The 27514-nt window shown below is 40.8% G+C and overlaps 1 protein-coding gene across 1 annotated transcript in view; it reads right to left on the bottom strand.

The window, feature by feature from the left end:
* Positions 1-10847: 10847 nt before the first annotated feature.
* The window catches only part of LOC116316899 (matrix metalloproteinase-17-like), an 89081-nt gene continuing 72414 nt past the window's right edge, over positions 10848-27514 (bottom strand). The window contains exons 6-10 of the mRNA XM_031735547.2: positions 27050-27152; positions 25346-25428; positions 24523-24675; positions 23963-24220; positions 10848-12829 (exon numbers count right to left, since the gene is read on the bottom strand). Of these exons, the coding sequence (XP_031591407.2) occupies positions 12504-12829; positions 23963-24220; positions 24523-24675; positions 25346-25428; positions 27050-27152 (923 nt within the window). The 3' untranslated portion in view covers positions 10848-12503. The remainder of the gene's footprint in view (positions 12830-23962; positions 24221-24522; positions 24676-25345; positions 25429-27049; positions 27153-27514) is intronic.

Here is a 27514-nt window from a genome sequence, read left to right as displayed (position 1 = left end):
TAATATTGTCTCTGAATGTGGGACCATTCCATTTTTAAGGAGCCGTTGGCAACTCTACTAACTAACCTTATGAATAAAATAAAGTTCACCATCAGTAACATCACAGCACCCACCCAGCTGTATATAAACTCCGTCATGCTAGCTAGTACGCAGTAAGAGTTATTGTAACTGACTGTAAAGAGTCAGCACAAGGAAAATAAACTCCACCTAAACTTGGTTTATATCTGACCCAGATAGACTGCAGGTCATAACTTCTTACCTGAAGTTCAGTTCACCTGACGCTCCGACCAGCTGCTGCCTCGGGTCTCTCCTCCTCCTGCCTACCCTTCCCTCATCCACCTGCTAGCCGCCGTGGAAGCTCCGCCATGCTCGATGGCCAGTCCAGCTATGTTAAACTGTTAATCTTTCGCCGAAAAACTGTTTTCTGTGGTGCTGTCTTTCGTGCTTGGCTCCCCTACCTTTGCTAACATGATGCTCATAGCCGATACTGCATTCACTTACACTCGGATATCTGAGCTTCACTGTGAAAACATAATCGTACATTTGATATTTCATTGGATTTTATTGTTTTGGCTTCGGGGTGGCACCTGGGGTGGCCAGTCTGGTTGGGGGGGTGGCCTGTGCCTCCCCAGGCCACCCCGCTGGACACGCCACAGCCGGATGGCAAGAAATCGTTCGCGATGTCCTATCGGGCGCTTCTCCGGCGCTGATAATTGGCGTCTGTCTTGTGTCAGTGACGCAAAAGACGGATTTAATGCGACTTGACCGTTCACACAGCAGTCGCTTTCTAAAACATCGGATATGTATCGGATTCAGGACCCAGTGTTGGGAAGGTTACTTTTAAAATGTATTCCACTACAGAATACTGAATACATGCCCCAAAATGTATTCTGTAACGTATTCCGTTACGTTACTCAATGAGAGTAACGTATTCTGAATACTTTGGAATACTTAATATATTATCATGCTGTTTACAACTACATGAATGTCCTATTGCTGTGATTTATTACTGTTACTGAAGGTACGTAGTACGAAACGTAGTAAAGGGACCTCTGGCTAATACGTCGGGTTCGTGTCGGGCTGGTAGCCGAAAACTAGCTTTACTTTGTTGTCTGGGTCAACTTTGCTTGCGGGAGACAGAGAGAGGCGTTGAAAGGCTGCTCCAACGGAACTTATTTTTCCGGAGGAAAACACGAACACAGTGTACAGTTGAGTCTTAATAGCTTACTTACAAATGGGCTCGTCAGGCACTCTTCTTGGCTGCAGTGGTTATTATTATATTTACATGCTTCCAGCTCCCGTTTTGCTCCGTGACAGCTCGGACTTTTCCTTTCTCTCCCTCCCTCGCTCACAGACACATAACGGGTATGGTAGTCCATTCTCCTGCAGCACGGACTACACTGCCCATCAGGCTACATTCTTTAGGGCCATGCCTGTAGCATTCTGCCTTTTAGCTTAGCACAACAACAACAACAAAAAAGCGCTCTCTCACCCAGGAAACACGCAGAGAGAGAGCGCGTCACCCTGTAACCATGGCAACCGTAACGCTGCCGCCTGGAACAACAGAACACAGCTGTCAAACAAACCCAAACAATCCTGACCCGCGACAATATGAAACAGGGAAGTACCGCCGTGTATTCCATTTATTTCAACAAAGTAACTGTATTCTGAATACCACCTTTAAAGCGGTAACTGTAACGGAATACAGTTACTCATATTTTGTATTCTGAATACGTAACGGCGGTACATGTATTCCGTTACTCCCCAACACTGTCAGGACCACATACGAAAGTGACCCAGATCGGATTTGAAAATATCGGATTTGTGCCGTTCACACTGTCATACCATGATCGGATATGGGTCACATAGGGTCAAAAAAATCGGATTTGATGCGCTTTCGCCTGCAGTGTGAACGTAGCCTTAGGTTATGTTGTGGTGATCCTCTGGTTGAGGGATGGGTGTTCATACTGGAGTGCAAAATTAAAACCAATGGAAGATGGACAAGAAAAGTTCAAAGCCATCAGGTGCTCAGTTTAGAAAAAAGAGAAAAGAAGAGGAGAAGAAACGAACAAATGATACAGGTAAACAGATGTGTCATTGGATAATGGCAGGTCATCCTGAAACAATCAGAATCAGAATACTTTATTAATCCCTAAGGAAATAATGTGGGTTACAGTTGCCCCAAGAAGAAATGGTAAAAATAGTAACAGTAACAGACTAAACTCCAAACAATACATTATGTTACAGATTTTAATATTAATTAGTCATTGTCAATTGTTGATTTGTCCTGTTCTCATTGTATGACGAATTATGATGGCTGTTTGGTAGCCGTTTGCATACTATGCATACTCTCTCTCTCTCTTCATATGTGTGTGTGGACAACAGTTTTATGTTGTCCACACAACATAAAACTGCCCGGGGGCGCCAAACAGGCTAGGACCGCCACTGCCGCCACTGACTGGTTGTGTCTCACTGAGAAAGGCTTTCCCAGACATCTGTCTGGCTTCTCCATCCTTTTGCTCTGCTGAAGCTCTGCAGTCTTCATGCTTGTGCCACTTCTGCACATGCTCTGTCTCTTCTCCTATCTTTAATAAAGTGTGTGAAGGTGTGGCGAATTGCACTGATTAAAGTGTGGGTAAAATAAAGGTCCAAAATAAAGGCATGCAAAATATATACAAACATGCATAAAACCATATTATAGAACCAACCCAATAAAAGACAGAATAAAGCATTAAAACTACTGTTAACTACTTCTACCCTGACACACCTGAAATCACTGTTCAGTGCGGTAAAATGTCCAGTTAAGTCATTCTCATGTAAATTTGAAGCTGTCATTTGACAGTCAAACCATCAAGACTACTTAACTTCACAGCATGTTTTTCACAGCTGTGTTTTGAGTTTTGTTCGAAAAAGAATAACTTCATATAAGAAAAAACTATATATCACATATGCAGGACACCTTAAACTATTTTTTTCATTAAGCAGCAAGGCAGAACAAAATCAGGGCTGTATCAAGACACGAGGACTAAACCCCAATTCAACCAGACCCAGAACTGACCCGGAATTAAAACAGGACTACAACAGTTCAAAATCAGGACTACTTAGGACTTAACCAAGACAGAACCAGAATCAAAACTAGATGATGGTAGCGCTGAAAATCATCATAGACCTGCACTACACTGACAACACCTCTTAATTGTGGTAACATGAGACTGTATCTTTGAGGCTTGAGTTTTGCGAACCTATCAATGACATTTTCAAAGTCAATATTATTCAAGTATTCCTTTTCAATAGATAATTTTCACCATATTATTTTTTTAACTCTACCAAAGTACACTATTTAGATTCAGAAAAGTTTATATAACTATTTAGCCTTGTTGTGCAAACAAGCCTGCATAACTTAATAAATATAGAATTTGAAAAATAACAAACCTAAAAAGATACACTAGGCACTAGATACATGTTCTGATGAGTTTTGGCAAACAATCATTTGACTAACATGTGTGTCTCACCTGCTCTTGTTCCATCTCTGTTCTGTATGTAGAGAAAGTGTATGTATTTCCTAATTGCAAATGGCACCAAATTGTATTCAAAATTGAGCCACACTTATGGAGCTCCACAATTCTTTTCCTGTGTTTTGGTTGATTTTCCCATGTCAAAGAAACATCCTCTGTGTTTTGGGGGTGCCTTATATGCATCCACAGGTGTGCCACCAATTTACTCACATGGACTCTACCAACCAATCAGAAGCTTCTTCAACTCAGAATGGAATCGTCTGGAGTTTTCTTATTAAAGGCACAATAAACTTAGTGTATATACTCCTAAATTTGATGAAAGTGATAAAAAATAGACAGCTCTCTCTCTTTTTATTCTGACATTTAACTAATTCAAAAGATATTTCAATATTTATTTATCTAAAACAAAAAAGTTTACTCTAAATTGATGTTCAACAGTAAAAAAAATGTTTTTGTTTTTTACCTAAAGTGTATGTAAACATCTGGTTTCAACTGTGAATATACTGCTGTGTGTTGAAATTCCTCGTTTTGCATAGAAATATACTGAACAACATACAAAGCATAATAAAATAACATTTACCTGAGTTTTTTCTTTGAAAGAAGCCCCTTATGTCCATTGTTGTGTAAATCAGTACATTACTGAAACCGATTTAGCCGTGGAGGGTAACAACTGAAAATATGAAATAAACACACGTAAGCTAAGACTCTCTAAAATAAACAGCTTTGTTGTTCGGCTTTTCATTTCGCCATTTGTTGATTCACTCGAAAAGCAAGTAACGTAATATGGGTCAAGTGATCAGTTTGATATCAATCTTTTCTGATACACCGTCATATTTACATTATTTGTACAGTACGAATGATTTGCTTTGGTACCTGGTCAAACTTAAGCTCTCCTCTGTCTGCAGCAAATTCGCAGGCAGCAGCTTCTCCCCCCTCGCTCACATGCGTAAGTGCTGTGCTCAGTCGCCTCGTGTCCGAGCTCGGATCATACCAAAATTAGGGGGGATTTACGACTGTGCGCTATGTGCTTCGAATATTGTGTGTAGTTTTTTGTTTTATACAGTTGTCTGTCAGGCATCTAACTATGAAACAAATTAAACTCCAAAAGACCCCGGGCTTAAGCCCAGTAAGCCACCCGCCCAGCTCCGCCGATGCAATCAATCAATCAAACAAACAAACAAACAAACAAACAAACAAGCAAAGAAACAAGCAAACAAAAACGCCAATGAAAATGTGATGATGCTCACACTTTAACTTGGTTCCCAGAATTTTTGCTTCATACTGATAACATGACAAATTTAGTTATTGCTGATTTTCCCCAAATGTTCCAACTTTATCTTTAACAGCTTTGTTCTTTCGGTTACTGACAGTGCTCTTGATAGCAGTGGTAATTTTTGCAGCATGGCAATTGGTGTAGTCTTCATGTTTGTGATCCCTGAGATTTGTATTTCAACCAAAAACAAAAATCTTGAAGTCATAGGATACCTTTACAGCTTTTATAGTTGCTACGAGAGGTAACCCCCCCCCAAAAAACTTAAGATAACACCAGTTAATGGACCCCCCCCCCGCAAAGACACATAAAAGATATCAGAAGTTGGATAAAACACAAAGGAAATATATATAAAAATGAGAAAAAACTAAACAAAACACACACACACACACACACACACACAGTAATGTTTCTCGGGTGACAGTAACGAGACTGAACAGCTGTGGAAGTGATATAACCACAATATGTGAATGCTTGCAGTAAAACATGCTTAAAAAAAGTGGAGGCATTCGCCTTGTAATCGGAAGGTTGCTGGTTCGAGCCCCGGCTTGGACAGTCTCGGTCGTTGTGTCCTTGGGCAAGACACTTCACCCGTTGCCTACTGGTGGTGGTCAGAGGGCCCGGTGGCGCCAGTGTCCGGCAGCCTCGCCTCTGTCAGTGCGCCCCAGGGTGGCTGTGGCTACAATGTAGCTTGCCATCACCAGTGTGTGAATGTGTGTGTGAATGGGTGGATGACTGGATATGTAAAGCGCTTTGGGGTCCTTATGGACTAGTAAAGCGCTATATAAATACAGGCCATTTACCATAAAGTCACAATACTACTGCAGTGACACCTTATTTTGTAAAGAAATGTCTCTGCAGCATGTTAAAAATGTGTAAAACTGGATGGTCCTATGTCAGGGTGGCCGAGTGGTCTAAGGTGCTGCATTCAGGTTGTAGTCTCCCCTGGAGGTGTGGATTTGAATCCCATTGTTGACATCATAAAGCTGGAAAGCTCTCAAAACACAGTAAGGCTTGACTGAAATTTGCAGATGGAACAAATCCTTTCTGGAGAGACATTTGATGGTCAGACAAGACAAAGGTTGAGCTATTTAGCCACAATGACAAGAGGTATGTTTGCAGGAGTAAAAGTGAGTTTTTCAAAGCTAAGATCATCCTGGAAAGCATGGTGTAGCTAGTAGCTCTGAGGATGTCTTGCTGCCAGTGGTTCTTGTGGATTGAATAATAAAGATGGAGGACTACCTCTCCATTCTTCAATGTGAAACTTGAAAAGCTGGACACAACTGGATCCAACAGGACATCCAAAACACACACACATTCGTGCTGGTGTACCGCTATCTATACTATTCACTTATCATTGGGATTGGTCAGTGTGGGACGATGTGGCTGCTTTGCCTGAAACACAAGAAAGAGAAAGAGGAAAAGAGCCTTCAATCTTTATTTGCACACAGTAAAGCTGTTCTCCATCCTAAAAAGCAGTAATACTGATCTTTCAAATTGCCCACATATTGTAGGGCAATACATACTTTTGTTTGGATGGCAGTGTTTTCACTGTTGCTAAATTGTATTTGTACTTCCAGTGATTTCAAATTAGGAAACTGTGTTACCACTCATGCAATAATATTAATGTGATGTAAATGTTAGGTGAAGTGAGGCCTCAGTGTCCACTATGCACTCCGTTTTCAGGAGCTTTTCAGAATCCCTGCTCCCAATAAAGGCTTTTTTCAATGCAATGTTTGCCAGCATCCAGCAATTTATTTTCTTTTTTCTTTTAAGCGTAACATATGACACGTACAGTGCTGGCTCTGTGAATAAATTAGCAAATTGCACTTATTTTTCCTACAAGAAGGGGTTAAATGTCAGACTTTTTACACTGATTGTTAGCTGTAGTTGTAATGGATGAAGTTGAGCTGTATTTGGCTCACAATCTAAAACAAATCTGACACCCCTAAATTATAATATGATCATGACATGTGGAATGTATATCTGGAATTACTTAGGAATGTTGTGGACAGGAACCCAAGTCAGAAAATGGTTTTGTATTTCTTATTTGTGAAGTGAATTAGCAATAAGCGCATGCCTGAACTAATCTTAGTCTATCCTCTGGGTTAAGTTGTTTGACATTTCTTCTTTATTACCAGCAGAGGGTAGCACAATACAATAATAGGTGGAAGATTTTCAGGAAATCCTACAGCAGGTTTCACTTAATTTCTATATCTTTTCTTTTAGACAGCTGAAAAAAATAGAAGTTGTCTCACAAGTATTTGTATTGCTTATTCAGCTTTAAAACATGAATATGTTTTTTTTTTTTTTTTTTTTTTTAGCAATTAGGGAGACTTGACTGAGATGCAATGTTGGAAACAAACAGACAAGCAGAATTATGCCATCCTTATTTTTTCTGTGATCTTTTTCATTTAGTTTAGGAATAATTTGAAATAATAGTGTCAATATTTCACATGTTTATATTTATTTTCCCTCACTGTGTTGCAATTACAGTAAAGGCTGTAATTCATAGATCACATAATGACAAGAGCATAGCTTCTGCAAAGATACACAACGCACATTTAGCACATTTCCAGCACCAACCTGGTTGTATAGCCTCATTTTAGACGTCAGACTAACTGATTGACTGAGCTCAACCTACGGGGCCACAGTCAGTGTAAACAGGTGCAAAAGCCTTCTAGTGTCATTCCCAATAAAGAAAAGCCTCCATGGCCACCGAAACAGTATCTTAGATATTTAAATACACAGTTAATGCTCATCATTTTGTCCAGCTTGCTGAGGGCGTGACAGAGATAGATATTAGGATTTGCAATTCATGAATCTTTCATGGTCATTTAAATCCAGACTGTATGTGCTGAATCTGTCTAAGGGATTTTATCCTTTATAAAGGCTGTTACCAGTTCAAATGCTTTCCATGCAGATTTCCATTGTGGTCCCAAAGCAACTGCCTAGGCATCCCATTACCTTGTACCATCTCCAATGACTCAAATGTTGTTCCCTGTCAGGTGTTTAGAGGTCTGTGTTGTGTATTCAGCACCTGTGCCAGATTCAGTGGCCCTGCTCTGAGCTCTTTGATGTGTGTGTGTGTGTGTGTGTGTGTGTGTGTGTGTGTGTGTGTGTGTGTGTGTGTGACAGAGAGAGGACAGACGAAATGCAAAATGGACAGCCCCAGTAACAGCTGCTCCTCTTCCCCATGACCACCACCTCTGAGTCCACAGAGGGCTATCCTGAAAGCTAAAAACCTTCACACACACACGCACGCACGCACGCACGCACGCACGCACACACACAATTTATATCATAGTGAATAAGCTTTCACACACTCTCCTCTCACACACTCAAATTAAACTCATAAAAAACAAAAAAAACTTGTTTCACAATGCCCTTTTCTCCTTGCGGCATCTTGTCATAGATCTAACAACCAGCATCTCTTTGAACACAACCACCTATAGTTTTGAGGATGCCATTTAGAAATTGGGATTTTAAAGGATGTTTCTTGTTGATTAATACTTGGATCTTTTTGTTATGGGAGCATCATGAAAAAGAAGCCAAAAGGAGCAAAGAAAACACAAGAAATATGAGCAGTAAGAATCTGGTATGGAAGGAAGATGGTTAAAGCCCCCAAACTCTCTGTTGTCAGCATCTATTATAGTTCCCAGATCCAGTTCTAAATTACAGAGTCACGATAGCTGTGCGTGCATAATTTTGCTGTCTGATGAGGGATGTTGCCAACATTGTAGATGCATCATAAACTGTATAAAAGCTGAATGTAGCCCCTCAGGTCAAAAACATACAGTCTATCAACTGAAAAATGAAGCCAGTGTGAATATGCCCTAAATCTGTATTAATTTCTGTGGCCAGCAGGGGGCAGTCTATGAGATGACAACACTACTTCTCCTGAAACTGTCTGGCTGTTTGTTTGTCTGCAAACTCTTCCAACAGCATCAGGAGTTGGGCAACCAAGCTTTGCACACAGGTACATCTTAGGCCCCTGAAGGTTCTTATCTATATCAGATATTAGGACCTCATCATGATCCCCAGCAACCACCTAGCAACTGGCTAAAATTACCCACTTTTAATATTGATGTATCTACAGCACAGAATTCTGTTATTTTAATTTCACAACAGTAACTTTAAATCTAACGCCACAAAAGCTGGATTATGAGATGATATATTACAACACAACATGTTGCCCAGCAACCACTTAGCAACAGGCTAAAGTGACCCATCTTTGGCACATTAACAACATCTGCCCTACGTGTTTGTGGTATGAATCACTAGTGTCAAGTCCTCTTCTGTACACATATTGTTAATTACACTTCCTTTTAAAATACAGCAGATTATAATGCAGGGTATGTTTGAGGCTTAGCTACAATGTGATTGAAATGGCGATATCACATGGGTGCTCCATACTTTGCTGTACCCTTTGCTCCTGACAGCAATATTGCAATGGCCAAAACCCTAAAGACAAGTCTTCAAAGCAGGAGTACACAAATATCGCAGTACATTTTAAAAAAATAAAGTCTGAGACGCACTCATTTTAGGTTTCACCTTCAACTTTTTAGAAAAATCGTCCATTGTTTAGATAAAATAGCTGAACACCTGGTTTATCACTCCTTTGTTTGTGAAATGAAAATAAGAAATTAGGCCCAAGTGGTAATGAACAGAATTGTGCTGCTTTTATGAACGACTACTGATGCAGATTATGTGCTAAATCGCTTCCTTATCTTTGCCATTGTCCCTCTGGATTTTAATCTTTCTCCCTATCTTAACATCTCTTTGTCTTTTCCTGTGTTTGTTGGTGATTATGATGTTTTTTTTCTGGGTGTCAGTTTTTCAGTTTCCCTTTTCTAACCACTTTATCAGTCAACTACAGCAATCTGTCTCCACGTGTTCCTCTTTTTACTGTATGCGCTCTTCCTGTAAATCAGACCGCTGCCGGTTCTCAGCTTTGCAAGCAGTTCATCCAGTCTTGAATATTTTAGTTACAGGGTTATTGATTGGTTCTGCCTGGCCCTATCTGGAATCTTAAGCAGTGAAAGTGCCATATCTCAACAGTAGAAGACGCTGCATGGACGATAACTCCTAAGTTTTTTTAAACAACCATATTCCAATAATACTAAACCAAATACATCTGAATATCCACTTTCATTGTTATCATCCCAAACGGGACACACACACACACACACACACACACACACACACACACACACACACACACACACACACACACACACACACACACACACACACACACAAAGTGACCCATCCCTACTGCATTTGCCTGTGGGTGCAGGTGCTCTCCTAGTGGCTGCTGAGCCACACCAGTTAATTAATACCACTGGAGTGTGTCAAGAGAAGGGAAGGAAAAATGCTGTTGTTGGCAGAAAAGTGAATGAGTGACTTTTTAAACTTTTAAACTTCATTTTACCTCAAAACAGACTAAAAGTTACGGGTCTGCATTCTTTGGGGTTGGACTGCATCCGTAGCCTTTGGGGGGAATACACAAACAAACATTCATACAAATGCAAACCCTAACACAGGCATGGATGTTTGAGCCTGTGTACTGTATGATGAGGATGCTGGTGAAATGCATGTACGTGTATGCATGTGAGTCTTTAAAGACTAGACAGACTTGACATCCTGTTGACTTTGATCTCTTAGCTCGAAGTATCTGAGGTGGTAAATATTTTCGGATTTGTGACATTTTCTTCCTCTGATACTCTTTCCACAAGAAACACGGATATACTGCATAATCCTCTGTGCCAGCAGATCTCTTTATAAACCCATTTGGCGTGAGTGTGAGGTGTGATTTGTTTTCCTGATGAACAGCACTGACCATTACAAGAGAAGACACATTTAAGAACATCAGACAGAGGGGGAGCAGCTCCCAGTTGGTGTCTGCAAGCTGTCATGTTACCATCATCTGTCTTCAAGCCTGGGCTTTCCTTCAAAAATACAAAAATAATTACACACTCGGGCCACACAGTAGCAGAAATAAGCACTCAAAATAACACAGGGCACTCATGTGACAAGAAAAAAAAGAAGTCATTCACAGATATATTTTTTATTTTCCTACAAAAATATTTTACAATAGAAAACACAGCTTAAAATATACACAGTCCACTTAGTGATGCAACAGCTGCAGAACCCTTCAACTCAAATATATCAGTCTATAGGTAAATATATCTTTACAGCAAGAATAAATTCAGGGGCGATACAGGGAACTGTCAGTCACAAAAAAAAGACCCTTTGAACTCTATGAGCTGATCAAAGCAATGTAAAAGATACTGAATTATAAACTGATTTCAATACTAGATACAACTAAACTGAGTGGAAGGAATGCTTATAATCCAGAGGTGAAAATGAGCAGCTGTTCCTCACTTAGTCCGATGATTCAGACTTGGAAACTGTTCCGTCCACCTACTCATCCATGCATCCGTCTACCTCTCACAGCAGGAGTAGGAGCATTCAAACATTGATGCTCGTTGCAAGCACACAAGAGCACAGGCGGGATGTTCGTGTGTGTGCACGCAGTGGGGTTTATTAAAAGGTCGGTTCCACATATAAAAAAAAAAAAATCATGTTTACCTCTGGTGCTATGCTGCTTTGCAGGTAGTTTTGGTTTTATCTCTCCAGTTTGAGTAAAATAGAGATGAATGGAAAGAAGTAGTGCTCGTGAACACCACGCAGAAAAATGACTCTGAATTACTTGCAAATTCAACAGTAGTGTATCTTTTCAGAAAGTGTTCCTGTTATTCTGAATAATTTACAGGTCTTGTTGCAAACTGGAACTAATTTTTAACACCAGAAAATCACTGTGAGTTCTGTGGGTTGGTCAGAGCAACACCAACATTATTTTTGGCATAGAAAATGTATTGTGGTACTAAAATCTCTGTGTGTGTGATGTTTGTTTTTGTCTCTCTGAGTATGGACAGACTGCAAATCAATTTCCCATTGGGGACAATAAAGTTACCAAAATCAATCCATGTACATAGCTGGTTATAATCTGAGTTTGAATATAAAAAGAAAACATGGTTTAGGTTATTTAAAACAAATTTTGGGCTAATATTGGATCAGTGCTCCTTTTTATAACGGGTGTATTCCTTTGCGCTTGCCTTCAAGTCAAAATAAACTTAGTATGTTTGTCATGTGATGATTTGCTGCTGTAAACTTGGAAAACATTTCTAGTCACTTAAAATTTTTCCTTTGCAGAGATTTGGCCATTAATCACTCGCTGAAGCCATTTTCACACATGCACTGTGGCCCTGAACCGAGCACAAGCATTTCACATGGATCAGGCAATAAACAGTCTGTACCCAGCCAGCTCACTAAAACAAAGTCCGATATCTGATTAGGTGCATGTGAGAAAAGTACATGTAACTGACCAGTGGATTACAGTTAGTGGGCTTTATGTGTCCTGCTCCCTTTCCAAAAGCAGAGTACCTGAAGTATCTGTTTGCTGCATGAAGAAAAATTATGACAATGCACCGGATGAATCTCCTCACTTCTTCTCTTGTGCATGTGTGAAAACAGCTTGTAAAGCACTGAAAGCTGGGTGACGCCCATAAGAATGACTGCTTGACGGCAGTGCCCCTTGAAAGTCATGGTAAATAAATAACAGCAAATTTAGAGCAAAAAGATACTAAATTATATAAGAAGAATATTTTCCAGTTGTTGGTTTGTTCATTGGCCCTCTGTCCCATGCTTTAGCATCATAGCAGTTCAAAGCGGAGAGCCAGTGAGAGCGTCCAGAGAGGCGGCAGCAGCCAAATGGGGGATGGGGTTGGGCGGACGCCTAAAGGCGAGGCGGTGTCAGAGGTGCAGGAGCACACCTCGTATCCATTCTCTGCGTGGTCTGGGTGGCGGTGCACGTTGACTCTCGTCTCTGTGCTTTTGGGCTGTGTGTCCGGAGAGTCCGACTGCATCTCTGTGCACAGCAGCCAGTCCGTTGCGATGAGGCGGGGGTATCCTGCCTCCACCTCCATGTCGCTGCCTGGCACTCGCCAGTACTCCTTCCCCTTAAAGAAATAGGACGAGCCTTCGGAGACACAGATTAGAAGGTGGGGATTAGTGTGTGTGTGTGTGTGTGTGTGTGTGTGTGTGTGTGTGTGTGTGTGTGTGTGTGTGTGTATGTGTGTGTGTGCATGAACTACACATAAAAGAATACAATACTAGACTTTATACTAATGGCAGTTCAGAATTGTCTTTGCTCTTCGCTCAAAGCTCAATAAGCAGAGAACACATTAAACACCAAGGGCTATAATTTGTACCCAGCGTGCTAAGTGTTTATGTTTAGTATTTTTCACTTATTACCTTGCCCCACAGTACATCTGTTTGATAAACCAGAATGTGTGTGAACCAGGTGTCTACATCCATCACGGAAAATTATATCATTTAATTTAATATAACAGCTGCGTTTTCCACCAGTGTGCCTTGGAGAGGAAACTCCATGGCAGTTTACAAACTTGCATGGACCGTAGCAGAAAAACCATAAACCTGTCTCACAAAAAATGACATTTATATACGAACTAAATGACCACAGCAGAAAACTGTGGAAGGAAATGCAAATTTGCTTGATTTCAACAAAAATATCCATGTGATATGAAAGACCATCCCATCCATCCTCATCCGCTTTATCCGAGGTCGGGTCGCGGGGGCAGCAGCCTAAGCAGAGAAGCCCAGACCTCCCTCTCCCCAGCCACCTCCTCCAGCTCATCCGGGGGAACACCAAGGCGTTCCCAGGCCAGCCGAGAGATATAATCTCTCCAGCGCGTCCTGGGTCTGCCCTGGGCCTCCTCCCGGTGGGACATGCCCGAACACCTCACCCAGGAGGCGCCCAGGGGCATCCTTGTCAGATGCCCGAACCACCTCAACTGGCTCCTTTCGATGTGGAGGAGCAGCGGCTCTACTCTGAGCCCCTCCCGGATGGCCGAACTTCTTACCCTATCTCTAAGGGAGAGGCCAGCCACCCTTCGGAGGAAGCTCATTTCTGCCGCTTGTATCCGCGATCTCGTTCTTTCGGTCACTACCCACAGCTCGTGGCCATAGGTGAGGGTCGGGACGAGATCGACCGGTAAATTGAGAGCTTCGCTTTTACACTCAGCTCCCTCTTCACCACGACGGACCGGTGCAGCGTCCGCATCACTGCAGCTGCAGCACCAATCCGTCTGTCGATCTCCGGCCCTTCTCCCATCACTCGCGAACAAGACCCCGAGATACTTGAACTCCTCCACTTGGGGCAGGAACTCATCCCCGACCCGGAGTGGGCACTCCACCCTTTTCCGGCTGAGAACCATGGCCTCAGATTTGGAGGTGCTGATCCTCATTCCCGCTGCTTCACACTCGGCCGCGAACCGTTCCAGTGCGAGCTGGAGGCCCTCACCCGATGAAGCCATCAGAACCACATCATCCGCAAAAGCAGAGATGAGATTCTGAGGCCACCAAGTGAAAGCCCTCCGCCACTTGGCTGCGCCTAGAAATCCTGTCAATAAAATTATGAACAGAATCGGTGATAAAGGGCAGCCCTGGCGGAGCCCATCACCCACCGGAAGCGAGTCCGACTTATTGCCGGCAATGCGAACCAAACTCTTACAACGGTTGTATAGGGATCGAATGGCCCGTAGCAATGGGCCAGACACCCCATACTCCCGCAACACCTCCCACAGGACACCCGAGGGACACGGTCGAATGCCTTCTCCAAGTCCACAAAACACATGTAGACTGGTTGGGCAAACTCCCATGCACCCTCAAGTATCCTCGAGAGGATAAAGAGCTGGTCCAGTGTTCGCGACCAGGGCCGAAAACCGCATTGTTCCTCCTGTATCCGAGGTTCGACTAACGGACGAACTCTCCTTTCCAGCACCCTGGCATAGACTTTCCCAGGGAGGCTGAGGAGTGTGATCCCCTGTAGTTGGAACACACCCTCCGGTCTCCCTTCTTAAAGATGGGGACCACCACCCCGGTCTGCCAGTCCAGGGGTACTGCCCCTGATCTCCACGCAACATTGTAGAGGCGTGTCAACCAGGACAGCCCTACAACGTCTAGAGCCTTCAGGAACTCGGGCGGACCTCATCAACACCAGGGGCTCTGCCACCGAGGAGTTGTTTAACTGCCTCAGTGACCTCGACCCCAGAAATTGGCGGGTCATTCCCCTCATCCCCAGACTCTGCTTCCTCCTCGGAAGACGTGTCAGTGGGATTAAGGAGGTCCTCGAAGTATTCCTTCCACCGCCTGACAATTTTCTCAGTCGACGTCAGCAGCGCACCGCCAGCACTATACACAGTGCAGGTAGAGCACCGCTTTCCCCTCCTGAGACGCCTGACGGTTTGCCAGAATCTCTTCGAGGCAGTCCGAAAGTCTTAGATATGAAAGACGGCGTGCTTATTTATGCAAGTTGTCTCCTGGAAACTCTGGTGGTCATACTCCAGCCATCGCTCCGATTACCTTTGTCAGCACTGAAATAACTGGTGAAACAGGTAATTTTTTAAATATACTTTCATTTCAAATTTAATTTAAGAGTCATGAATCAAACCAGTAAAAATGGGACTCATGAAAATATACATGGAAAGTATATAAGGCAAAAACAGAGTTTGTATAATTCTAATGAAAGGCAAATATTGAAAATTTATATTTGGCATGACCACTTTTACTCTTCAACCCACCCTGAAATATCTTAGACAGCTTCATTCAAAGCTCTTCTCTGGATGTTCACTGCCTTTTCTTTCTTTCAAGATGATCCTATATTGCTACAATAAAAGATCTGGGGGTGTTGGGAGGCCTATCCATGACTGATAGTGTTCCAATGTGTCTTTTTCTATCCAGGTATGCTTTTACTGTTCTACCAGTTTGCTTGGGATCATTTTCATGCTGAAAAATGAAGCTGTCAATGTGCCAATCAGATTCTCTCTAGATAGTATTGCATGATGGATCAAAATCTGATGGTACTTTTCTGGATTCATAATTCCAACACATTTGATCATTTGTACTTTTCTGTCCTCCTCTGTAGATAATCATTAAGATTTGAACCAGTAATTACAAATTTGGATTCATCATTCCAAACGACCTGTTGCCACTGATTTCCAGCGCACTTTTTGTATAATTTGTCACACCTCAGTTTTTTCTTCCCGGCTGGCTTCATTAAGAATGGCTTCTTCACAGCCAACCTTCCAATCTTCTATTTTTGATGAGGCTTTAGCAAACAGTAAATGGATCAACAGAGGGGTCAGATGAATCACTCAGGTCCTCGGTCAGGTCTTTGCTGGATTTACTGTTTCTTGGAGACTTTCGCTTACTGTTCATCTGCAGTAAAAACTCTGAAAGAGCTTCAGAAATCCTGGAGAACTACTGCTCAAGATCACTTTAAAAAAATTACAAGAAAGCCTGGTTCCTTGCATGCAAAATATACGTTTGCACATGCTGTACTTTCATATTAGATATTAACATGTGATCCTTCTGAAGAAATAATTAAGTAAAACTGACATGCACTGGATATGTAGTATAAAGTGGATTTTGTAGAGTCTATTTGCCTTTGCTGCTCAGACCATAGCAATGCCTTATGGGTGCTCTTGACATAATAATTGAACTGTCAGTTGATTGCTACTGATATACCCACCACTGTGCCTGTCTATTCACTACAAGGCACTTAAGTTAATTAGAGTCACCAGAATACCAAATGGGCATTGGCACTGCGCTTCTGATGTAAATGCCACTTTGCTGAGTGCCATTATGAAAAATATTTTCAGTGTTTATCAGATATGGTATTATGAATAATAATAACATACAAAGTTTGTGGGCAATATTTTCATGGCGCGTTCTCTTTTCTTGTTCGATTTCTGATGCGGCTATAAGAGTATACTGAATGCACTCATTGAAAATGTGTTCATTTGAGACAAAAAAAACTGAATTACAGAATTAAATGAAAAACTTAATACCTCCAAATGAATGCATTAATATGTGCTTAAAGTTTTGAATGTAGTTTACAAACTCATAATAAGCTTCCCGATCTCCCACAGACTGAATTCGTTAACGCGAAGGCGCCCACCTCCTCCAAGGCTGTTCACCTGATTCCTATGAATTTTTTTCATTAACCAGTGACTATGACAAACAAGCAGAGGGAAGTAAACATGTGATAATGGTGTGGCTCATTAATAAGTAAGTGGCAAGAGATAAACAAGTGAAGGAGTTTGAGCAAAGTGAAAAATGTTTTGCCATTGTTAATGGCCTTGGAGCTCGCCAAGTACAGGAGAGCTCCAAGAGCTATAGCTTTATAACTCCGGAGTGAATAGTGTTTGTCTGTGAATGCCTATTCAGATGTATATATACCTAAACCACATATTATTCTATCACAGTGTGTGAGGAAGTGTTGGAGGAAGTGGGGAAATGAGAAGAAAGACAACAAAAGATAAGGATTTATTAAGGCATGTAGCCATAATAGAAAATGCTTAATATTGCCTTCAGAACTGCTTTAATTGTTTGTGGCATAAAGAGAAAGTGCCAGAAACATTCTTCAGAGATTTGGGTCCATATTGACATGATAGCATCACACAGTTGCTGCAGATTTTTCAGCTGCATATTCATAATGTAATCTCTCGTTCCTTCACATCCCAAAGGTGCTCTATTGGATTGAGATCTGATAGCTGTGGAGGCCATTTTACTTCAGAGAACTCATTGTCATAATTGAGAAACCAATTTGAGATGATTTGAGCTTTGTGACATGGTGTGTTATCACCTAAGGAAACAGGTACGCTGTGCTCACAAAGGGATGGGCATGGTCAGCAACAATACTAAGGTAGGCTGTGCCATTCAAATGATGCTCAGTTGGTCCTAAGGGGCCTAAAGTGTGCCAAGACCATATCCCTCACAGGATTACATCACCAGCAGCAGCCTAAAAAAGGCAGGAATTTATCCATATTTTCATCTTGTCTATAACAACTCCTGAGCCAATCATCTGAATATCGCAGCCAAAACTGAAATTCACCAGTCGAGGTTTTTCCAATTTTCTAATGTCCAATTTTGGTGAGCCTGTCTTACTTGACACGAGTGTGGTCTCGTGCTGCTGTAGTCCATCTGCATTGTAGCATTTTCTGCATAACTTGGTTGTATTACTGTTGCTCCTGTTTTTATGCTTATACTCATTTTGAACTTCAGCAGCTCGTCTTGAACATGTACTGTGTTGTTGCCATGTGATTTGTTCATTAGATATTTGTGTTAATAAGCAGTTGAATAGGTGTACCTAAAAAAGTAGCCAGTGAGTGTATATCTGATGTAATGTACTGCCTGCATTGCTGTCACTTACTGTATGTTCATATCCATGCATTGTCTTTAACAATGCATGCCAAACAGCTTTCATGTCAAACACAATTTCTGAAGTTAAATAAAAGAATGAGTGTCTGTACTCCCAGGTCGCTTTGCCTCCATTTTCTACATTTTCTCAGGTCATACGAAACCTAGATGGTAAAATGTGGCAAGACCCACAGCTTTTACAAGAAATCCTTATTCTTAAAATAGTGCTGCTCCTGAAATAAATGCTTTTGCTTTGTAGTTTGTGTTTGTGTTGGGTAATAAGAACAATTAAAATGCCTAAAAAGTGCAACGCAAGTTGATGTGGCAGCTGTGCTGGTCTAGCAGTTTTCCTCTAAGTGGGTGAAGGCTCACAGCACCTAGTAATCCTTTTCCTGTGCATAATCATGAGGATGTATTCACACTTAGCTGCAGCATAGTGGAATAAAGAGCCCAAGATGCTCTATCGTGCATGGAAACACACCTATGGAGTTTAATTCTTCTGAGTACTCCCAATCTTTACCCTACCTGCACAGCCAAATTACAATCCTAAAGCAGCTCTCTGTTTGCAAAAAGCGTAGGCCACAGGGTCTTCACCTTTCAAACATGTCCTCACTTTCTAACTTTAAGTATCATTTTGATCTTCACAAAGAGAATACAGTACACATTCTACTTTCTCCTCTGTCACAGTTATTGGAAGATCAAACTTGTACAGTAGGGCTTAATGTCACTTTGTCTTTTTCAACTTGTTCTTTCTTTCCCTCAGAGATCAAGCGTCCTACAGCTGTCAGAATCTGGAGAATACACTTCATGTCACTGAGTTCTGGCTAATAATACAGCTTCTTTGACTGAAGATGAGTCATGAGCTGTGCAGAACAAATAAAGTTCATGAAGACAGTGAACCCTTCTTTTTTTTTAGTTTCATCCACTGTTATAGATTATATAAGTTTGTGACTCTATGCAGACTCGTAGTAATTTTCATCTATATAAAGGGTGTAAACTAAATAGGTGATTTATATGATATGTTATGCCAGTAACTTATCTTGAAGGACATCTTCTCTTTACTTCAGTGCTGAAATACGTGAATCAAAGGATGACGCTGTTATACTTTTGTAATTAAATCGTGTAAAACGATGAAAACCAACAACACATTCCTCAGGCTTCCCAGTGAGTCTCTCGCCCCCAAGGCCATTAATGCTCACTAGGCATGTAATTTCTTTTATTAATCAATTAAAAATACTTTAACTTCCTTTGTGCTGCTCAGCAAATCTTTTCTGAAACAGGAATAAATAGTAATATGTATTCACAACCATTTTTTGCTGTGTATTAAAACACACTAATCAGCACTTGTGTACCTTCATAGTGTCGGTGAGGTTGATTAAAGATGGACTGCCCTGCCAAAGTTCATGATAATGATAGTGCACCTAATGGTGTGGCTCTTTCAACTAAAAACAATTAAAACAGCTCTATGGACCAAAGGAATGAAGCATGTCAAAATGTCTTCACGGTTAATACCTTTAGCTACTATTGTTTCATTAGTTTTGGCCTTTTCATTAACAACTACAACAAAAAATAAATAAATAAATAATGCATTTCTGACATTATGCAATGAACTGGAAAAACTGAACACAAATATAATTGGTCTCATTGGTCTCATATTTACCCGAATGACTGCTTTTGAATAAATGCTGCATTTAGTCACGGCTACTCTTAGCTGTCTATTAATGCACACTTATCAGCATTTATGTACCATGATAGTTTTGGTGAGGCTGAAAAAAATAAAGACTGCCCTGCCAAAGACATAATTGTATCCCCTTGATTGGCAAATGGTTACTGGAGGTTGCTGCCAGTTACTTGGTGAAACTGCTTGTGAAGAGGTAGATGGGGTTCCATCAAAAAGCTCACAGACAGCATGCAACACACCGACTTGTCCCTAAACACTTGCCGACTGTCTGTGAAGCCTGAAAGTTGAAAAGTGCGCAACAAAGCAGAAACAGATCATTCGATAGTGACCAAACAACAAGGAGGCTTTTGATGAGCTGTTCAACAACAGCTGGGGAAAAGACAATTTTACTTATCCAATGGTCTCTAGGCTTGTGCGACTAAGGCCTTAACACAAGTTGATATTTTGACTCTACTAATTTGACAGTACTGCAGATATAGTGTTAGCTGGTTTCTGAGAACTTGAGTCTAAGATCAAATCCATAAAAGGCAAGACTATTCCTGAGTGCTGTACTGATGTCAGCAGCTATGATTGTTTTTAGAATTACAGAAGCATTTATAGACTTTATGTCCTCTTTCCCTCCATTTTTCAACCATTTTCTATGGTTTTACTGTCATTTCCTGTTTTTCTAAAATTCGTATCATGTGAATGAATCTATATTTCTAACAACTTTAAAATCTTTGTCCTGAAGTCTTATATTCTCTATTACTTACACATTCTTCGAGTATTTCTAAATAACTTTTATGCCAAGATGTCACCACGTGTCCTCTCTTTCCCTTTGTCTGTTTCGATCTCTATTCTCTGTCTATTCACACTGAGATGGTGAAACAAACAGAGAACAGGCTTTGATGTGGCTTCAATTCCCAGGCCCCATGGTTTGTCTATGTGCGTTTAGGCATACGGGTTTCCAACTTGACTGCTTTTATCTCAAAATGATTAAAAAAAAACAACAACAACAAAAAAACCCCAAAACAATCTTCATCCAAGCAAGTGGTTTAGCACCATTTAAGAATTATGAAAATTGATCAAGGCACACTACTGCGACTATAAAAGCAAAAACCAAAATGGATTTAAATCTGGAAATTTTTGCAAAGACAGTTGGATCTTCTCCCCTGTGTCAACCTTTCAACTTGAGTTTCAATTTTAGTAAAAGGAGATCAGAGAGAGCCAAATCTGCCAAGTAGGGTGGGTGGCAACCTGTAGATGCTTCACAAGGAGACAGCATTGAAGGGTACGGTCTGTTTTAGGTCCATAACCACCTCGTAAACTCTATCTAGACTAACCTGTTTACACCTGTGAACACCTGTCATTCACAAGTGTTCTTTCATGTAAACTGCACTTGCATGGGGTGGTGTAACAGGAAGCAGAAGGTTTGTTTCTTGTTGAAAATTCTGCAGAGGAAGAACAAGTACCCTTATGTGCACACAGACACACACATACACAAACATGTGGGTAAACTCATCAAAGAGCTCGGAGACCTCCGAGTCTACAAGCTTAGAAGACAGAACACAGACCACTGACAGGGAAAAGAGCTTTGTTGTATTTACATGCGCTGCAGGGTTGGTTAGAGACATCCTGGCTTCCACTGAGCATTCTCAAATTTTAAAAATAAGTGTCTGCTTTTTTGATGGATTTTCAAAATCCAAAAACACTCTCAAGCACCATCCAGAGCCTAATACACTGACAGAAAAGAACTGCTGCTTTTGTTTGAACACATGGTGTTCAGGAGATTTTACAACTCTTAACCAAGATACAGGAGTGATGTGTTGTGACCTTGACTCAGCTGGTACAGTGGAGCTATACAAAGTGATTACACTGGGCAAGCTCCAAGGTTTGACACTGCGAATATGAAGCAGTGTTGGCAGAAAAGACCATGTGTGCAACGTCAATAACAGATAAAGGTTAAAAAAAAAACAACAACCCTCAATTGACACATGAAAAAATTAAACAAATTAATAAACAAATGCAAATGTTCTTCTAATCTGTATTCTACAGCCACACCGAAACAATCATGGATGCATCCAAGGACTGCCAAATAAAAATAAACTAAAATGAAATAGGAGCAAATGGTGGAACAAAATGCACTGTGTGAATAATGAAAACTTAAAGGACACATATTAGGCTTTTGATTTGTCTCAGAATCTGAACACTGAATCCCCAGAACATGCTTACATTTTTAAATCCATGGAACATGCTTCACTTATTCTGAAAGATCCATGACAGAAATAATAGATCACAAATTGCACCGCAGGTTACAGGAGTTAGCTGGACAAAAAACAGCCTCGATGTTACATCATGTCCGGCTGTGAGTACTCCAGAGGACAGTCTCACATTATTCATGTAAGAATGAAATTATACATTTTAAGACTGAAGAATAAGGAAAACAAAAAGTTTCGGTAAAATAACCATATTCTGCCAAACGACACTTAAATTCAACGACACTGTTGGCTGGTGTCATTTGTATTGTCCCCCTTCCCCCAAGATGGGTTGTGTCAGATGGCTGCCCATCTGTTAACATTTATAATGCAAAAGAAGAAGGCAAGACAGCACCAAAATCACAAGGATACGCTCTCTGTGAACTCCAAAGCTGTACATTTAATTTTATAGCAATCTATAATATCTCGACAGCATTTTTTAAAATTAAACTATCTGGTTTTTGCCTTCAGAACTGCATCAGTTCTTTGTGGTACAAATTCAACACGGGGCTTGAAGCATTCCTCAGAGATTTTGGTCCATACTGACATGATAGCATCACACAGCTGCTCCAGATTTTTTTCAGCGTCATGATGCAAAATTCCCATTCCACCACGTCCCAAAGGTGTTCTCTTAAATTTAGATTTGGTGGCTATGGAGGCCATTTGAGTAAAGTGAACTCAATGTCAAATTCAAGAAACCAGTCTGACATAATTTAAGCTTTATGACATGGCATGTTATTCTGCTGGAATCGGCTATAAAAAAAACATGCCTACACTGCATTTGAAGGGTATATGCTCAGTTGATACTAAGTGTCCCTAAGTGTGACAAGACATCCTGACCCTGCCATCTGACAGGGTCAGGATTTACTGAGGCTCATGAGACTTTTTTTTGCTACATAGTCTTATTGAATCCCACGACGAATCATTCAGTGAAATTTCAAGACATACTTCTGAAATAAAGTGGTGGACTGACTGGCTCAGTGAATGACACTGCCATCCTTATGCCAATAGCAAGGCCTAAAATTCCATCCAAGACTTAAAGCTGCATTCCTAACTTGCCTAATTGTTCTGCTGTCTCATATTCTTCTCAAACTTTATTCCGGTCTAAGGACTTCCCCTGAGAACGGTGTTGCATAGTCTTGCCTTAGGCTTAGAAAATAGCACAGCAGACTACTGGTTTGATGCTCTGGTGGAGTGTTACAACTCTATTTTTCTCAGAGAAATGTAATCATTTTTCACTGGAAGAAACTGACAGGCAATTCATCATTTATATGTTGAATCTAATCAATCAGAGTGTCTTTATAATCAATTTTTAATCAAGACAGAAGCGGTCAAAAATATGTCACTGGCTTTACTCTGAGGACATTCTGACTCTGGGTGATTGATTAAGGTGTAGTTTTGATCATTTTTTTTTTGAGGATGATGTAAAAAATTTGCTATGCAGATTTATTATTAAACATATGGTTATTTGTAAGTTCCTTAAAGGAAATAAACTCTTTAATGTTTTTCTTAAATTTCAAATTATCATCACTCATTGTAAAGCACTGCAGAAAGAAATTCTAGGTTCTGCGTCTTCTATCTCTAGTTCTATCTTAGAGCACACCGACACTTCAGTGTCTAAAACAAAGTGCTCACTTGACTTTGTTTTAGTTGAAAATCTTGGATAAGGACAAGATGTCCATGTCAAATTTCACAGTAAAGTAAGTGGTTAACCAACTGGTATCCATACTGTGCTATGCAATTCTAATCAAAGTCACATCATTATTCTGTACATGCAATCCGTTATCTATCAAGGACATGCACTCACATGCACTCACATGCACTCACACATGCATCAGGGAATGTCTGGGGTTCAGTATCTTGCCCAAGGACACAACTGTGCCAGTGTCAACTTTGCCTCTCTTTTTCATCATCTTATGCACATAAGATGGGCGGGCAAAACTGTAAAAAAAAAAAAAAAAAAAAGATTACTTACCATCAGACCACCTCATGGCATCATCAAGTTGTGATGGCAGCCCTTTCCAGAGGTTGCTGTCCTTAGGGTAGCCCAAGTCCATTCGTCTCAGGTGGTCATCATAGCGCCAGTAGCGGTTGTCCTTAAAGAAGTAGGTTTTGTCGTTGTGTAGCCAAACAAAGGCAGCGTCCACACCCTCCAACGGTAGGCCAAAGTCACTGATGGGACGAGGGTAACCTTCCTCCACAATATTGTCTTTAAATACCCAGTATTTTAAACCTAAAGAAAGTTAAAAATAACGAGTTAAAACCTACTTACCATTATGATGTTTTATAAAGAAAAGACATCTGAGAGGATACATTTGAAAAGAAAATAATGAAAGGAAATAATTAAATAAAAAAAGACGCACACATATGGTTTTTTTGTTGTTTTTTTTGTCTTGACCACAGTGGTAGCTCAAAAGTTGTAGCTTGTTTATGCACTTCTTTTCAATACTTTAAATGTCATTGCCTAACTCCTCTCCTACTCACAATTTCGTTAAAAATCCCACCTGCTCTCTTCCAATGTTTTTGATACTGTACCTTTAAAAAACACAATTTTGTGGTCCCCAGGCCTCTCGTACACTGCGTCCACACTATCCAGATTGGTTGGGAGGCCCCGCCAGAAGCGATGGATCTGAGCAGGACGCAGAGACACCAGGTGCTTCTCTCTTGTTAGTCGCCAGAAGTACTTCCCTATGAAGAACAGGTTCGAAATAAGAGGAACAACACTATTACCGGTGTTGCTCTAAATGTCCTTCCAGACTTAATCATGGAAAAGTGTACAAGAAACACAACAAGCAATGACCTACAAGTGACAAGGAGCAGCCCTAGTTTGAAAGGTTTGATATTTGTGGCAGGAAGACATAATATAATTATTAAAGGCTGCTAAGAGCTACAGATAAATCTAAATATTCTATTAATGATCTATAAACTTTCCATGTCCTTGATGTTAAAGTGTGACAATAAAAAACGAATGATATTAAAAAGTTCTATAGAAACATCGTTAAAATTCAGTAGACTTTACTAACACTGCTACTGCAGAAGGTATGCAAGTCTGTTTCTTGTTTCCGTTGTCAGTGGGAGGCTAGGGGTCATTCCTCCAGAGGGCAAGCATGAAAGGGTGATGTAATTTTTATACTGAAGTCTCTCAGCAGGGCTCAACTGGCTCAGTCGGGTATCTACAACTACCACCTCGCTCTCATTCTCTTTCCCTTTCTCACTTCTTTCATTTGACTCTTTCTCCACTGCTGCTCATTTGGCTAATTTCTTGTTTCTTTTCTTTTCTTTTTTGTTTTGGGTTATTTTCCCTCCCCTCATAGCTCTGCAGCTTTGCATATCTCTTTCGCTCTTTGTGCTGTTGTACCTTTGAAAAAGAAGGCCTCTCCTCGTATCTGGGCCACTGCATCAAAGTGACTGGTGCATCTGTCTGGGGTATCTCGTGCCAGCCTGAGAGAGATGGGAAAAGTAAGAAGGGAAAAACAGTGTAAAATGAGCGATAACAAGGATCTGCTGGATTCTGAACTGGACATTTATAAAGCTTTAGACCTCTAGCCACCACAGAAAATGTTGTATCTCGGTTCTAATGACCTAATCACCTCTCATTTGCAAAAATTTACTTAGTTGTAAAAAGTGAAAAAAATAATTTGACCGATTATATTGCTTAGCTTTTTACTGACATGCGTCGACCCTTTCTGAGAAATTTTGCTCAAGCTGTTCCTGATATCCACTCAGGTGCCTGTGCGTGAATCAGTGAAACCATGCTAAAAGAAGTGAGGTAGCTATCAGGCTGACATGGTGAAATCCCTGGGTGTGTTTATCCCCAAGGTTTTTAAGTGATTTAAATCACTGACGTGGCCTGCCTGCCAATGATGAAGCCATTAGCACCACAGGGCTGAGAGTGAGAGCCCGCCAGGCCTTATATTACCAACAAAGGTCTCTATTCAGAACTCTATTAGCGCTACACCACAGTGTAGTGGTCAGTATCGGTGCCCTTGTCAGGCCTAATCTAGCTTTTTCACACATCATGACCTGACCAAGGCAGCAGGAAACAATTAATGAAGCTGGTGGACGTCTGAAACTGGCGAGCAAACGCTGCTAAATATTCATCCGTGGTGTTTTCGCGTTACCTCGCTGTGTGTAGACTCTGTAGACCTTCAGACTGAAGTTTTTTCAGGTTTGCTTTGTTTTTGGGGGCTACCCCAGGTTCGGGTTGTGTGTGTGATGTGTGCGAGAAAGTGTACATACTCTCAAAATGCATAAATGGACAAAATGCAGTCTAATTAAGTTTGATAACCTGAAGAAACTACAGGTTGATAGCTGCCCAACTTTCTTCTGGGAACTGCTTAATTAGATGGACAAGTTCCCATGCTCACTCTCTGACTCTTGGCTAATTTGCTTTTTGGTACCTTACAACTTCTATCAAGTCTCCCCCTCCCCGCAAGAATTTCTTTTTTTCCCACAATGAATGTAAGCCTGCATAGATTCATTACACTGCGTCTCAGTGGAAGTAACAAAAACCTGATACAATTATAAAACAATCACAATGCAATTATGTACAAGGAACCATCCAAAAAACTGAAATCTCTTTGTAATGTGATTCAATCCAGTGAAATAAATCGAATGAATACCACCTGCATGAGGCCCGTGGATGTAAATTCATTTATTGTCATAACTTTAATATCACCATTTTTCACAGCTATGTAAACAGATAGAATGCACATTGAGAAGATGGTTTATCTGCTTCTGCAGAGGCTTGTTTTCACTTTTTCACTAATCAAAAAGCATTTGATTAAGTTGTGTCCTGAGATGAACTGTGCTTTGAGTTTTATTGACACAGACCCTCAGGCCATCATGCCTGCTTAACTGAATTTATGAAATTAAGATGAAATGAATACTGAAATTGGCTTTCCTCCTTCCAAACAATGCAGCTAATTTAGGTAAAAGAGACCTTAAAACATCTACTAAGGAATTAATCAAGTGATTTTTATGGACTACATTATTATTAAAGTACCAGATCTATTTCTGTTGCATTTAAAAGATAACAGATACCTTTTATACTTCTACTTACATGACCGTGGACCTGTTTTCAGGAAGATCTAGCAGGACAGGAGGCTCGGCTGTCTGAGACGAACTGCCTGGTTGATTTGTGTGGGACACTGAGTCTCTAACACCTGAGAAAAGAAGACAAACATATATAATAACAATAAATCCCCTCTACTATTTTTGTTAATTTATTTAGTTTCTTTTGTTCTCTGTTTGTGTCTTACATTTCATATGACACATTTTCAGTCCCATTGCCACAGGACAGAAAGATATTTGTAGGACTGGTCACTGGTTGGTTAGGAATAACCACGGGGTTGTGATCACCAACATTTTTTTGGATCCAAAATCATCTCAAAATGAGGTGGTTTGATCATTTCCACGTGTCACAATATTCCCCTTCAGCAGGATTCAGCAATTCAAATCACACGCCGCCATTATTTATCCCTGCACTTGATTGTGTTTTTCTTTCTTTCTTCTCTCACTGTCACTT

This window comes from Oreochromis aureus, linkage group 7 (assembly GCF_013358895.1).
Source record: "Oreochromis aureus strain Israel breed Guangdong linkage group 7, ZZ_aureus, whole genome shotgun sequence".
Taxonomy (NCBI): Eukaryota; Metazoa; Chordata; class Actinopteri; order Cichliformes; family Cichlidae; genus Oreochromis; species Oreochromis aureus.
Note: the sequence above shows the minus strand (reverse complement) of the source record. Positions and strands in the feature narration are given on the sequence as shown.